General features: G+C 36.9%; 1 protein-coding gene across 1 annotated transcript in view; it reads left to right on the top strand.

Moving 5' to 3' along the window:
- The window catches only part of PKHD1 (PKHD1 ciliary IPT domain containing fibrocystin/polyductin), a 486267-nt gene that overhangs the window by 450590 nt on the left and 19151 nt on the right, over positions 1–16526 (top strand). The window contains 2 exon segments of the mRNA XM_030315703.1: positions 1150–1308; positions 6038–6160. Of these exon segments, the coding sequence (XP_030171563.1) occupies positions 1150–1308; positions 6038–6160 (282 nt within the window).

Below are 16526 nucleotides of genomic sequence, written 5' to 3'. Positions count from 1 at the left end.
TTTCTTTCTTTCCTTTGCCTGCCTGCCTGACTTTATTACTTCCTCTCTCACTCCCTCCTTTCCTATTTTTGTTCCTTATTATTTTTCCCCTTTTATGGCTAAGTAGTATTTCAATATCTGGATAAACCATAGTTGGTTTATTCATTTCTGTGTTGAAAACACTGGGGTTGTTTCCTGGTTTGGGTGATTATGAATAGAGATACTATAAACATTTATGTATAAATTTTTATGTGTATAAGCAAGCTTTTATTTATTTTTTAATTTATTTATTTATTTTGAGAGAAAGCACACACATGCACTTGTAGGGGAGAGACAGAGAGAGAATCCCAAGCAGGCCATGCACTGTCAATGTAGAGCTCAATGTGGGGCTCAAACCCATGAACCATGCGATCATGACCTGAGCTGAAACCAAGAGTCAGACGCTTAACTGATTGAGCCACTCAGGCACCCCAGCTTTTAATTTTTTAGAATTTTTAAAGCTTTATTTCAAAATTATTTCAAAAATAATAATGGAGTGAGAACCAAATTTTTCAGTCTATTAAAGGATTTGAGATGAATTCTTAGAAAAATGCTGTCTCTAAAGGAAATTGCCCATTTTCCCCCAGCTTCATAACTAAAGTGGCTCTATCTATTTGCCACTGCCCTCCTCCCACTTTTCCAGATAACAAAATTCTCATGGACATTAGAAATTCTCTTGGCTCCATGGTAGGAATCCCCATTGCTCTGTTTTGATGTGTTACATGCCATTTTTTAAATAGGATACATATGTCAGAGCAAGTGATTTCACACATTCTAGAGCTGAGAGCATTTCTGTTCTAATTAGTGGAACATAAGAGTGAAATTGAAATTTTACATTGGGGGAAAAGGTAAGTCTGAGAATAAAAGGGGAGAATTGGAAGAATGTCCCCTCAGCAATGGAGAGAATTGGAAAGAACAATTGTATGTTATTGTTGGAATTGGATTCTTGTAGTTCTTCAGATATGCGGATCTTGGATTTATTATTGGCTCATTTAATTATTTAATTCAATAAATATTTATTGGACCTACTAAGTGGCAGGTATTATAAACATATCTCTTCCACAATATTTTTATCCTATGAGCATCTTACATCTTATTAATATGTTATCATTGGGATTTTTTTTTTAACAGGGGCCAATTTTACAGCTCGATCAAAGTCATTCGTTGTCTCACCTGCAACCATGTCAGAGAGGTCAACCATCATCTTGGCTGTTTCCCTGTGCTCAGTGGCCTCATGGCTGGCTCTATGCTGTCTGGTGTGCTGTTGGTTTAAGAAAAGCAAAAGCAGAAGTATGTAGATTGTTTTTCAGTATGAAAATATCAGGGGAGGTGGAAATATCATCATGTATACTCTATTAACATTTCTTTTACTTTCCCCAAAGAGAAATTTTTATGAAACTGCAACACAGTATACCACATGGAACCAAATTATTCAGTTCATACAGTAGAGTCAAAGATTGCCTAATCTTAAATAATAATAGCAATAATAATGGAAGCTCATGCTTATTGAATATTCACCATGGGTCAGTTCTAAGTACTTTATACACATGAATTTATTTAATCTTTACAACATCCTTATGAAGTAGGTACTAAATACTATATCCGTGTTATGGAGATGGACCATGAGGTACAAAACAGCTAACTAACTTGTCCAAGGTCACACAATCAGGAAACAGCCAGCCAGTGTGGCTCCATACCCCACTCTCTCTCAAACACTATGTTCCCCTGCCCAGGTAATCTTCCAAAAAGTAAGTTCAAGACTCAGCTGGGAATGCTCTCTTCTCATTCAAAAGAGGGAAGAGAATGCTTGGTGGGTTTGTTTTTTCCTCTCTAGTAGTGTGGAAATCATGTTCTTGGACATTTTTCCAGAAGCAGATCTTTTTTGTGTAGGCTGGATACATGGAGAATCACTGAAGGAAACAAGTTCTGTGAAAGAGGCTTCTTTCTTTCTTCTTTTTTTTTTAACATTTATTTATTTTTGAGACAGAGAGAGACAGAGCATGAACGGGGGAGGGTCAGAGAGAGAGGGAGACACAGAATCTGAAACAGGCTCCAGGCTCTGAGCCGTCAGCACAGAACCCGAAGCGGGGCTCGAACTCACAGACCGTGAGATCATGACCTGAGCCGAAGTCGGCCGCTTAACCGACTGAGCCACCCAGGCGCCCCGAGGCCTCTTTCTTTCTAATCTGCTGTTAGAGGATGAGAGATACAGGTGCAGACCGGGTACTGGATCCCTTTCTCCACCCCATCAGATGAGTGGACAAAACATTTGTGATATTAAGAGATGCTAGGAAACCAAAGTGATAGGCAAGAGTGAGTACGAAAGAGGTGAAGCAAACAGAGAAAGTCAAAATAAAGCAAGGAAAGAGAATGAAGTCTGGTGCCACTACTAGAAGGTTCACAATGCTTGGATTTCCTGAGAGATGCCGGGGAGGGAGGTTCCAGGAGATGCCCTCTTTATTTTGAACCAAGCATCAGCCTGATATCTCTCCCTGTCGTGGTAGGGCTGGGCAAACTGCAAGGAAACTCAAGGACACCTTGTTTTTCTCAAGAAGAATGGGATTTCATCCTGTCCACTATGATTTGTTGAATGCAGGTTGTGGTCTTTGCTTTAAAATCTAATGGAGTGTGTGTGTGTGTGTGTGTGTGTGTGTGTGTGTGTGTAGAGAGAGAGAGAGAGGGAGAGAGAGAGAGAGAGAGAGAGAGAGAGAGAGAGAGAGAGAGAAAGAGCTAAGCCCACCAGCTATGCTGGGACCTCCCACTAAGCTCTGCTCTGCTCACCCCATCTCTTCCCTTTTGTTCCTCAGCTATCGAGGAAGATTTTCCTACCATTACTAACATGTCATTACCTCAGTATCCTCTTTTTTGCTTTTTCAACTATCTGTGGACACTTTTTGCTATATTAAATTCCCACATTTTCCTGACTGGATGCAGACTCCTAACTTTCTTTACAAAAATGTAAAGAGATCATGAGGAACTTTATGAAAAAAATGTATAGTAATTAGCAATGGGTGTGGGGGGTGAAATGCACGTAATCAGTTCCATGAGTAATTTGCATTTTCTGCTTTTTATTTTCTTTATATCTTCCTTATAACATCCATTACTTTAGCATAAAAAGTATCATTCCCCATCTTCATCATGGGACACTATTCTCTGATTCAGCTGCACAGTCTGTGTCAACAGATTACAAAATTTTGATCTCAGGACCTTGTTACACTTTCAGTAATTATTGAAAACTCCAAAGAGATTTGTCAATGTGTGTTCATCTACTAATATTTCCAAATTAGAAATTAAAGGAGAAAATGTAAAATTTACTTATTTAGTTTAAAATACCAATAATTGGGGCACCTGGGTGGCTCAGTCAGTTGAGTGTCCGACTTTGGCTCAGGTCACGATCTCGCGGTTCGTGGGTTCAAGCCCCACGTCTGGCTCTTTGCTGACAGCTCAGAACCTGGAGCCTGCTTTGGTTCTGTCTCCCTCTCTCTCTGCCCCTCCCCTGCTTGCTTGCTCTCTTTCTTTCTCTCTCTCTCAAAAAAAGTGAATAAACATTAATTTTAAAAAATATATATAATAATACATGCATTATATGTTAACATAATTAACAGGTTTTTTTTTTTAATTTCAAAAATGATGTTTGGGGGCACCTGGGTGGCTCAGTCAGTTAAGCATCTGACTCTCGATTTCAGTTCAGGTCATGATCGCACAATTCGTGAGTTCGAGCCCCATATCAGGCTCTGTGCTGACAGCACAGAGCCTGCTTGGGATTCTATGTCTTTCTCCCTCTCTTCCTCTCTCTCTCTCTCTCTCTTAAATAAATAAATAAACAAACAAACAAACAAACAAACAAAAAACATTTCTTAAATGATGTTTTCAAATATAGATAATGACAAAAATGGCACTTTTATAGAACTCTTTAATGTCTGCTTAAGAAAAGTCAGCATTGGGTGCCTGTGTGGTTCCGTGGGTTAAGCATCCAACTTCTGCTCAGGTCATGATCTCGTGGTTTGTGGGTTAGAGACCCATGTCAGGCTTTCAGCTGACAGCTCAGAGCCTGGAGCCTGCTTGTAATTCTGTGTCTCCCTCTCCCTCTCTGCCCCTCACCCTCCTCATGCTCTTGTCTCTCTCTCTTTCTCTCTCTCAAAAATATATAACCATTAAAAAATTTTTTTAAAAAAGTCAGCTGGATTCTCTTAACAGCTTCTCTATTATATTTGCTGCAATGTATTGTTTTGACTGAAGTATATGAAGAAAATCCAGCCTCACACAGATACATAGTAGAAGGGGAAGAGTATTTTAATAGCCTTCATAGATAATTGCAGATAATCCTATTTGATAGTACACCCAAACTGGCCAAGAGATGGTTCCTTAAAGGTACATCACAATGTACTCTTATAGTCCGTTACATGAAAATTAATCTATCATATACTTTGAGTGGAGACTTATCCATGCATGATTTTGAAATATGTGTTAGCTATTTGGAAAATATTGTTTCACTGAGTTACAAAGATGTTCCAAATGCTAATATATTGCATTCTGCAATTTTTTAAAAACTGCATTTGTTAATATCAATATTAAACTTTAAGAATTAGAAATATGCAAAATTTGTAGTTGATAGAAGTCAAAATTTCTAAATCTCTCATGAAAGCTTGAATTTTATCACTGGCAACAAATATTATCAATTGTTTCATACAAGTTACAGACTCGCTTCATTCACTTAAAAATCTGCCAGATACCCCAGAATGAATAGCCAAAATCTGTCTTTCGTTCTTCCAAGTTATTTTAGTCTAAAAATGGTGTTACATGAAAAAAAATCAGCTATTTGAGCTACACTCAATCACAAAAGTGCTTTTCCTTGAGAAAAATGATCATATGCCGTGGCCTGGCAGCATCTGACATTACATTACAAATTTATGTGTTTATCCTCTGCTATCCAAAGTAGAATAAAAGCTCTATAAGATCAGGTACCAGATCTTTATTACTCATTGTCTTTCTATTGCTTAGAATAGTTCCTGGCATGAACAATGTAAATATATTTTTGATTAATGTAGTTAATAAATAAGTGAATAGAATATAAACATCTCATCAGTCAAAAGTAGATTCTTCAAGGTACCTGGGTGGCTCAGTCAGTTGAGCGTGTGTCTTTGTCTCAGATCATGATCTCATGGTTCCTGTGTTCAAGCCCCGCTCAGGGCTATGTGCTGACAGCTGAGAGCCTGGGGCCTGCTTTGGATTCTGTGTCTCCCTCTCTCTCTGCCCCTCCACTTCTTATGCTCATATGCGCTGTCACTCTCTGTCTCTCTCCATCTGTCTCTCTCTCTCCAAAAATAAATAAAACATTAAAAGAAATAGAAGTCTTCAGTCAAAAGCACACACAATTTCATGAGCTCTGTGGATTGTACCCATGTCAATTTCCTGGTTTCGATACCATATTATAGTTATTTGGGTTGTTAACAGTGGAGAAGGGTGGTTTAGGATGCATGAACCATCCCTTATATTTCCTGTGAATCTATCATTATTTCAGAATAAAAGGTAAAAAGAGTATTGTAACATTCCATACCAGCTCTGTCCAGTAAAAATATAACATGAACCACAAATATGAGGCACATGATGTAATTTTCTAGTATACTCTTAATCTATCAAAAGTTATTTCAACATGTAATAACTATAAGAATATTAGGTATTTTACAGTTTTTCAAAATCAGGTGTATATTTTGCACTTACAGCACATCTTAATTTAAGCTAGTCATATTTCAAATGTTCAGTAGTCCTATTTGGTGGCTAGTTTTACTGTATATGGCTACTGAACCAACCTTAAAGTTGCTGGTCAGTATATGGGATTGTATTTCATTATTCCTTAAGCTCTCAATATATCATGTGAATTCTATTGCATGTGTATATCACAATCATCTTTTGAGGGCATACAAGAGGAACACCTTAACCCTTAGGGCACGTTTGCAAATAAAAAATGTCATTTTATCTAAAAAACAAGAAACATTCACATTTTTTTTCATTATTCTAGAAATAAAAAGTGGAGATATTGCTGAATTCCAGACTAATGGTCAAAAGAATCACATCCACATCTCATCCAAACGCCAAGGATCACATGTAGAGACTGAAAAGGAAGAAGCCATGATGGGAGAAGGTAAGCTTGGACAATGGGGATGATTTCCACAACAGACACCCATCGTGGATGAGCTGTGGCCTCCCTCTCCACATGGTTGTTAGTTTCTGGATCAATTTAGTTGTTAGGCCCTTCTTTATTCTTTGTTACTTCTTCTCAAGGAAATTACACCCCAATACAGGAATATACAAGTCCATCTGATTCACTCAGCTATTAACCAATTATTCAAGTTGACATTTATAATTTTTTCTTAGTAGATGATAATTGGTTTAACATTTGAATTTGTTACATAGAGAAAGGGAAAACTAAAGCATAGGCATATAATCTTTCCCTTAGCTATTGCAAAGCTGCCAGTCTGGCAACATTATTGAATTTGGGAAATAAGACAGTGGTGTTGCCAAATACCAACTATGCAAATTAGGCTGAATACGGAACCCTTAAAAATGAGTCAGCTCTGTGAAGCTCTGCTTTGTTGTTTTGTTACTTTTAGCAAAATGCATTATTTGCTTACATTGCACATTATGCTAGATGATTTTGCTTGTTATATTTCTATATTACCATTGGAATTGGTGCCAAGCAAAGAAAAGGTAAGCATTTATTCAGACCAATGATTTTCCTTTGCCCTTCTAAGACACAGAAAACAGGAGGACAGTGGGTAGAGCACAAGAGGGATTTGCCAAATATGGATATGGTGGATGAAAAATATTCATATAATTTTTATGAATCTGAAACATTTTGAAGCATACACTCTAGAAAGAGTAATATTTGTATTTATTCTAAGGAATAGTCAATTATCATATTTTCTGCTTGAAAAAAGAATATGAATTTTAATGATTATGAGTACCATGTTTAACTAAAATGTAGCAGTTCAATGTTGTTCTACCTCTAGTTCAGCGAACTCTGGCAAGTGTGTGTGTGTGTGTGTGTGTGTGTGTGTGTAGATATCAGTTTGTTTGCCTGTTTGTATTTTTTCTCATGGAGGAAATGAAGTTAGTTTTTTAGAAATGTCCCAACAAATTAGCCAGCCATACTTCAGCCTGGACCTATGCCAGAAGGCAGAAGTAGGCTTGGAGTGGGTAGGTGTGAGAAGAAAGAAGATAGAGAGAAAAGGACGGGAATTTTTTCCAGATTCCATCTAAGACCACTTTGTTTGGTGTCTAGAAACCTCTTGTCTATATTATTGCATGTAAATTCAGCATAAGTGTTTGAAAAGGCTCATGTGAATTCAGCACTGTGAAAAACAGCATATTTAGCCGCATTCTTAAGCAAACAGCAAGAGTGATGCTAATCTCCCCCTAATCTAATATGGCTATCTACATGAATCTCGGTTACCCTACTTAAATTAACTACATTAAGCAGTCCACAATGCCTGGGTGTTTTATTAAGGAACATTTTTTATCTGGTGGCTTATTAATAAATTATCAGGAATGAGATAAGGGACAGGGTTCCTGCGGAAAAGTTTAGATTGAAGAGACGGGAGTATTAGGGGCCATTTTATTAGGACATCCAGGTTAAAAATAGAAAGATGTGTTCTCCAAATCCTCCCTTAGGGACCATAGCAGATATGTTTCCTTATTTCCTAAGCTATGTCCAAATCTGAAGAGCATCAATTCCAAGGCAAGTAATGAGGCATCTCCTATTTTCTTCAGAAATTATTGCCAGCTACAAAACAACTAATTGTTGCAAGCTTTAAATAAATTTGGTTTATTTCAGTATTTCTGTGGCACTTTAGTTTCCCTTTTCTCTCTTTTTCTAAACTTTTGGCCTTTGCAAATAAAGGAATTGGCTCTGTCTCTCATAAGCACACTGCATTTACTAAGCAATACCATAGCACTAAAATTTGTCAGCTGGTGGAACTGTTTCCACCATCCAGTATATTGAGACTATAAACTCATCATGTTATGGCTTTTACCAAAAATTGTGTGGATATAACAGGGGTGGTGGAGAGTTACACTGGGGGAGAAAGGGAGTGGTGCATATATCCCTCATATTTTACCATTACCAGCCAGACATATAAAGCCATCTGAGTCAGCTTATAAAATTCATATTTGTGCTAGTCACTCTGCTAGTTAGATCTAATGAATTCTCAAGTTAGTTGGAGAGGCAGAAGAATGGGACAGTTCAGAGCATGAAAGCCAGGAGTCAGGCAGACTGAATTTAATCCTGACTCTCCTGTTGACTTGCTTTGTGGCCTCAAGGAAGTCAACTATCCTCTCTATGTCCATCAGCTCCCTCATTGGGAAAGTTGCTATAATAACACTGCTCACACTTATGGTTGTTGTGCTGATTAAGTGAGTTAATATTACTAACGTGTGCAGAGCAATTCCTGGCATATTGTATGTAAGATATATATGTGTTATTTATTGTTGGTTCTTGTTATTTAAGACTCAAAGCCTTCAAAGGCATGACTCCTTCCTATCTTTGTAACCTTACTTTGCAATTCACCTTTATGCCCACTGCCCACACTCACTACACTAGCTCACTCCTCCTCAGGTGTGTCTAATACCTTCCCACCCATTTCCCTGCACACTTTCTCCCAGTTGGATTGCTTATCTTCACCTGTTAAAACCTCCTGAAGCTTTTAAGCACCAGCTGAAAAATGTTTTTGTTTTGTTTTGTTTTTTTCTCATAAAGTCTTTCCCAGTCCCTCCTACTTCAATGAAAATGAGTACTTCCTCTTTGGGTTCCAAAATATTAAATGTGTGCCTTGATGGCAGTATTTTTTCATTTTTTTGTTTGTTTGTTTTTAAGAATTCATTATACATAGATGGCTCTCTGTTCCCATAGGCCAGTGGTTCTTGAGAGGCTAGTTTTGGCCCCCCAAATAGAGTGGCCACCTTATCCTGGTTTTCCCAGAACTTTGCCAGTTTTAAAAATCAAAGCCTTGTGTCTCAACAACTCCCTGTATCCCAGACAAATGGGGACAGTTAGTCATCCAACCTCCAGAGGACATTTGCATTGTTGTCAGAGTTGTCACAGGGAGGGGGGACACTACTGACATCTAGTGAGAAGAAATTAGGGATACCATAAACATCTTACAATGCACAGGACCACCCCACAGTAAAGATTATTTGGCTCAAGATGTCAATAATGCCAAGGCTGAGAAACCCTGGAAGAAGCTATTGTCTTTGTAATATGTTGATGAGAGATGCTGGAATGACTTACTAAATGTAGTTAGATTATGTTTCCCGATAAATATTGGATAAGTATTTATTTGCCTCCTGATATTTGTTTAGTACTTTATTAGATCTTCTCTGTATAGTTAGTTGCAGAGAGGTGATATCTGGTCCCCTGTCTTTTATGAGTGTGCAATTTGGTTGGGACACAAGAATAATATTTTGGGTAAAATGAAAGAACAATTCTAAGCAACAATTAAGTGTAAAGCAATCACAACAAACAATATGTATTTGATGAACGTAAGGATTGGAGATAATTCCCCAAGAGTGAAAAGAATATCACTATCTTAAGTTACATGTTTAGTCCTTCAAGCTCCTAAATCATATCACACTGTTTCAAATCCCATTTGCTAAGGGCCTGGTTGTCCAGTTTGCACACACTCAGGTTTACAGAAATGCCAGGGAGGGAGTCTAGTTTTGCTCTGTCGAAGCTCCATTTTGTATTATTCCTTCTCAACTGTTCCCTTCCTCCCCTAATTTGGTTAACAGGGAGCAGATCTCCCAGGTGAGACACCTCAGAGTTCTCTTTACCTCCTGGTGCTCCCCATACCACCCTGTGCCCTTGCTCACCAAGTTTGAATAACAACACCACTGTAACCTCTTTGGTTTCCACCTTCCCCTATATTGTTTCACAGATGTATCTTCACTTCAGTCTTAGTTAATACACCCATTATAGATGTCCACTCCTCCTGTCCTTCTTTTCTCTCCAGGACAACACTCCCCATACACAACTTCTCCCAGCTTCAAAATGACATTTTCCAATGTATCTACACACCTAAAGTCTCTACTCCTTCCAATCCCAGATCAAATTCAGTTTCTCCTTTTTTTTTTTAAGCTAGAATAAATAATCCCCTTGTTTGAACTTTTATAACACTTCCCTCTTGTTCACTTAACACCTTTTATATATAATATAGTTATGGGTGTTCATGTAGTTCTGATCTTTTTTAATTTTTTTTTTTTAACGTTTATTTATTTTTGGGACAGAGAGAGACAGAGCATGAACGGGGGAGGGGCAGAGAGAGAGGGAGACACAGAATCGGAAACAGGCTCCAGGCTCCGAGCCATCAGCCCAGAGCCTGACGCGGGGCTCGAACTCACGGACCGCGAGATCGTGACCTGGCTGAAGTCGGACGCTTAACCGACTGCGCCACCCAGGCGCCCCAGTTCTGATCTTTTTGAATAAATTCTGTATATTTTCTAATTCCAGCAGCACTGTTACCATAAGGTGTTAGGATATTAGACTGCTTATAATTATTGTTATTGAGTGAATGGTGAAAGCAAAGATGAAATGAGACCTGTTCCTGCCCTTCTCCCTTTCTAGAGAAACCTGGATTCCAGCAGTTTTTTCAACTGCTGTAAAAAAGCCCCCTTATTTTTCTAAAAGAGATGCAGAAAGTTTATTCAGGTTCACAAAATAAACAACAGGATCATGACTGTACATCTTTGGGGTCCTACCAATTGGCAAAATGTGACTGACTTGCAGGCAGAATGCTATCTAGTGCCACCTTAGTTTCCTTGCTATTGCCTTTGTCTTTGTGTGACTGCTACTGCTGCAGACCCCAGTGCTCCCTTCTCTAGACATCACAGGTCTTTGACCACTTTTTTTTTTTTTGTGAAACCTCTGTTCCCAGTGCTGGGAACTGAAAATTCATGAAAAAATGGCAAGATATTATGGATTTGTGACTATAATCATTAACTTCAGGGTTTTATGTCTACTACTTTAGGGTCCTATTGACTGTATATGGTGTATTTTATGAGTATTAAATTAAAAGGACTGTGAATTTACCTTTGTAAGTACAGACCTATAAGAATGACAGGGAGAGGGAAGAAGAGAGCTGGCCACAAGATGCCCAAAAGCAGGGAAGACCAAAACAGCTCTGGACTAAAAACTGTCCACGTTCACAGGAAAATAGAACTATATTTGGAAATTATTAATAAATAGCCTGCCCATGTCATATAATTAAAAATATATGAACATCTCCTAATTTAAAAATGTAAACAAAATCTAGCACTTAATTCCTTAAGAAAATTTTTAATATGGGAATATTTTTTAAAATACCAAGGGTAAGAGACTTTCAGCTAAATAAGATGGAGAGTTCCAATGTTCTCTGTAAGCAAGATCCAATATCATGTTTAACAAGGGAATATTAGAAGAGGTACTACTCACATTAAGATAAAACAAATAACTCATTACCACAACTTTATAACATATTTTAGAATGCTAGGAAATACAATATAAAAAAAACTAAGAGAATGTTAGAGAAAATACATGATTGTTTGTAGATGATATAACTGTTTAATACTAACTTAAAAGATGCAACCCATAAATGCTATAATTTATAAATAATTTGAATTGCTTACACAAAAATTATGTTGGTCTATGCAAAAATAATATTGTATAAGCCAGTGGCATACAGTTAGAAGGCATATTGAAATGCATAATAGTGACTAAAGATGATGCTGTCTTGGAAAACAATGTTAACAAGAGGTATATTGGACTTTTATATAAAAAATAAACTATATTGCATAGTTTAAAGAGCAGACTTGATTACATAGGGAATTGCACCATGTTTCTAATTGGATTGAGTAATATTGCAAAGAAATCAGTAACTCCTAAATTAATTTTGGTTTAATGCAGCTGCCATTATTTTATACAGAGTAGAACATCATAAGATGATTCTAAAGTTCTTCAGATAATACAGAACAATGATACAAAGACAATTTTTTTTATTTTTATTTTTTTTTACATTTATTTATTTTGAGACAGAGACAGTGTGAGTCGGGCAAGGCAGAGAGAAAGAGAATCCCAAGCAGGCTCCACAGAATCCAATGTGGAGCTCGAACCCACAAAGCTGTAAGATCATGACCTGAGCCAAAACCAAGAGTCAGACACTTAACTGACTGAGCCACCCAGGCCTCCCAAAGCCAAATTTTTAATAAGAAATTGAGTTTAGGCAGTAGGGATGGGTAGCTCAACCAGAGAAATAATAGTTATGTTCCTATTTTCAGACAATATAATACTGACATAAGCATATATGCAGATATTAGTTCAAATAAATGAGATATAGATATTAGATATATAAATGTAACATATGATAAAAGAGATAATAAAAATAAAACAACTGTTAGTCTTTAAATGGGGTTAGTAAATTTGACTGTTTACAACATTTATCAATCTAGACTCACACTTCAAAAATTATACCAAAGTAAACTCCATATGGATTCATGAGTGAATTCAGGTTCACTAAAACATATCCACTGCTAGAATATTATAAAACAATAAATAAACACTCATGATATAATTTGGAATTAAAGTCATTTTTCTCTCATATTTTTAAAATTTCCGTAGCTTATTTGCAATGCATTACTTATTCAAAATATATGATAATTTTTCTCTTCAAGGAAAAAAATCTACATTAATGAATCTTAATTATTGCATATACCTTCTTAAACATGTAGGCAGGACTGCTGCCCTGATTGACAAATGAGAAACCAAAATGGAGTACATTCTTTTTTTTATCCCACTGTTAATGTGTCTTCTTTTTTTATGTTTTTTTCTTTCTATAATTTATTTATTTTTTATAATTTACATCCAAATTACCACATAGTGTGACAATGATTTCAGGAGTAGATTCCTTAAGCCCCTTACCCATTTAGCCCATCTTCCCCCCACAACCCCTCCAGCAACCCTCTATTTTTTTCTCCATATTTAAGAGTCTTTTATGTTTTGTCCCCTTCCTGTTTTTATATTATTTTTGCTTCCCTTCCCTTATGTTCATCTGTTTTGTATCTTAAAGTCCCCATGTGAATAAAGTCATATGATACTTGTCTTTAACTAATTTCACTTAGTATAATACCCTCTAGTTCCATCCACGTAGTTGCAAATATCTAAATTTAATTCTTTTTGGTTGCAGAGTAATAATCCATTATATATACATATATATACATACCACATTTTCTTTATCCATTCATCCATAGATAGACATTTGGGCTCTTTCCATACTTTGCCTATTGTGGATAGTGCTGATATAAACATTGGGGTGCATGTGTCCCTTTGAAACAGAATACCTGTATCCCTTGGATAAATAGTAGTGCAATTGCTGAGTCATAGTGTAGTTCTATTTTTAATTTTTTGAGGAATCTCCATACTGTTTTCCAGAATGGCTGTACCAGTTTACATTCCCACCAGCAATGCAAAAGAGATCTTCTTCCTCCACATCCTCGCCAACATCTGTTGTTGCTTGAGTTGTTAACGTCGGCCACTCTGACAGGTGTGAGGTGGTATCTCATTGTGGTTTTGATTTATATTTCCCTGATGATGAGTGATGTTGAGCATTTTTTCATGTGTCTGTTAGCCATCTGTATGTCTTCTTTGGAGAAGTGTCTGTTCATGTCTTTTGCCCATTTTGTCACTGGATTATATGTTTTTTGGGTGTTGAGTTTGATAAGTTCCCTATAGATTTTGGATACTAAAACTTTATCTGATATGTCGTTTGCAAATATCTTCTCCCATTCTGTCAGTTGCCTTTTAGTTTTGCTGATTGTTTCATTGAGCAGAACCTGTTTATTTGGATGCAGTCCAAATAGTCCATTTTTGCTTTTGTTTCTCTTGCCTGTGGAGACGTGTTGAGTAAGAAGTTGCTGTGGCCAAGGTCAAAGAGGTTTTTGCCTGCTTTCTCCTTGAGGATTTTGATGGCTTCCTGTCTTACATTTAGGTCTTTTATCCATTTTGAGTTTATTTTTGTGTGTGGTGTAAGAAAGTGGTCCACGTTCATACTTCTGCACGTCGCTGTCTAGTTTCCCAGCATCACTCGCTGAAGAGACTGTCTTTATTCCATTGGATATTCTTTCCTGCTTTTCAAAGATTAGTTGGCCCTATGTTTATGGGCCCATTTCTGGGTTCTCAATCCTGTTCCATTGATCTGAGTGTCTGTTTTTGTGCCAGTACCTAACTGTCTTGATGATTACAGCTTTGAAGTCCGGGATTGTGATGCCTCCTGCTTTGGTTTTCTTTTTCAAGATTGCTTTGGCTATTTGGGGTCTTTTCTAGTTCCATAAAAATTTTAGGATTGTTTATTCTAGCTCTGTGAAGAATGATTGTGTTATTTTGATAGGGATTACATTGAATACTTAATTTCCTTTGGGTAGTATTGACATTTTAGCAATATTTGTTCTTCCTATCCAGGTACATGGAATATTTTTCTTTTTTTTAGGAGGGTTCTTCAGTTTCTTTCATAAGCCTTCCATAATTTTCCATGTATAGATTTTTCACTCTGTTTAGATTTATTCCTAGGTATTTTATGGTTTTTGGTGCAATTGTAATGGGATCAATTCCTTGATTTTTCTTTCTGTTGCTTCATTATTGGTGTATAAGAATGTGACCAATTTCTGTGCATTGATTTTATATCCTGCAACTGCTGAATTCATGGATTAGTTCTAGCAGTTTTTTGGTGGACTCTTTTGGGTTTTCCATATACAGTACCATGTCATCTGCAAAGAGTGAAAGTTTAGCCTCCTCATGGCCGATTTGGATGCATCTTATTTTCTTTATGTTGTCTGACTGCTGTGGCTAAGACTTCCAATACTATGTTGAATAACAGTGGTGAGAGTGGACATCCCTGTCTTGTTCCTGACCACAGAGGAAAAGCTCTCAGGTTTTCCCCATTGAGGATGATATTAGTGTTGGGTCTTTCATATATTCCTTGTATGATCTTGAGGTAAGATCCTTCTATCAATGTTTTTATCAAGAAAGGACTTTGTGTTTTGTCAAATGTTTCCTCTACATCTATCGAGAGGATCATGTGGTTCTTGTGCTGTTACTGATCTGATCACATTGATTGTTTTGTGAATATTGAACCAGCCCTGCATGCCAGGTATAAATACCACTTGGTTGGGGTGAATAATTCTTTTAATGTATTGTTCGATTTGGTTGGCTAATACCTTGTTGAGGATTTTTGCATCCATGTTCATCAGGGAAATTGGTCTATAGTTCTCCTTTTTAGTGGGGTCTATGTCTGGTTTTGGAATCAAGGTAATTCTGGCTTCACAGAAAGAGTTTGGAAGTTTTCCTTCCATTTCTATTATTTGGAACAGCTTCAAGAGAATAGGCGTTAACTCTTCCTTGGCTGTTTGGTAGAAATCCCCTGGAAAGCCATCTGGCCCTGAACTCCTGTTTTTGGGGAGATTTTTGATTACTAATTTGATTTCTTTACTGGTTAAGGGTCTGTTCAAATTTTCTATTTCTTTCTGTTTCAGTTTGGTACTTTATATGTTTCTAGGAATTTGTCCATTTCTTCCAGATTTCCCATTTCATTGGTGCATATTTGCTCATAATATCCTCTTATTATTGTGTTTATTTCTGCTGTGTTGGTTGTGATCTCTCCTCTTTCATTCTTGATTTTATTTATTTGGGTCCTTTCCTTTTTCTTTTTGATCAAACTGGCTACGGGTTTATTTTGTTAATTCTTTCAAAGAGCCAGCTTCTGGTTTTATTGATATGTTTTCCTGTTTGTTTGTTTGTTTTGGTTTTTATGGCATTGATTTCTGCTCTAATCTTTATTATTTCCTGGTTCTGCTGATTTTGAATTTTATTTGCTGTTCTTTTTCCAGCTCTTTAAGGTTTAAGGTTAGGTTGTGTATCTGAGACCTTTCTTCCTTCTTTAGGAAGGCTTGGATTGCTATATACTTCCCTTTTATGACCGCCTTTGCTGTGTCCCAGAGGTTTTGGGCTGTTGTGTTATCATTTTCATTCGCTTCCATGTACTTTTTAATTTCCTCTTTAACTTCTTGGTTAGTCCATTAATTCTTTAGTAGGATGGTCTTTAGTCTCTAAGTATTTATCATCTTTCCACATTTTTTTCTTGCAATTGATTTTGAGTTTCATGGTATTATGGTCTAAAAATATTCACCATATGATCTCGATCTTTTTGTACTGGTTGAGGGCTCATTTGTGTCCCAGTATGTGATCTATTCTGGAGAAGGTTCCAGGTACACTGGAGAAGAATGTGTATTCTGCTGCTCTAGGATGAAATGTTTTCAATATCTCTGTTAAGTGCATCTGGTCCAGTGTGTCTTTCAAAGCCTTTGTTTCCTTGTTGATTTTCTGTTTAGATGATCTGTGCATTGTTGTAAGTGGGGTATTGAAGTCATCTACTATTATGGCACTATTATCAATGAGTTTCTTTATGTTTGTGAATAATTGATTTATATAT

The sequence above is a fragment of the Lynx canadensis genome, chromosome B2, assembly GCF_007474595.2.
Source record: "Lynx canadensis isolate LIC74 chromosome B2, mLynCan4.pri.v2, whole genome shotgun sequence".
NCBI lineage: Eukaryota > Metazoa > Chordata > Mammalia > Carnivora > Felidae > Lynx > Lynx canadensis.
The sequence above is the reverse complement of the archived record's forward strand: the minus strand, read 5'-3'. Positions and strand labels throughout refer to the sequence as shown.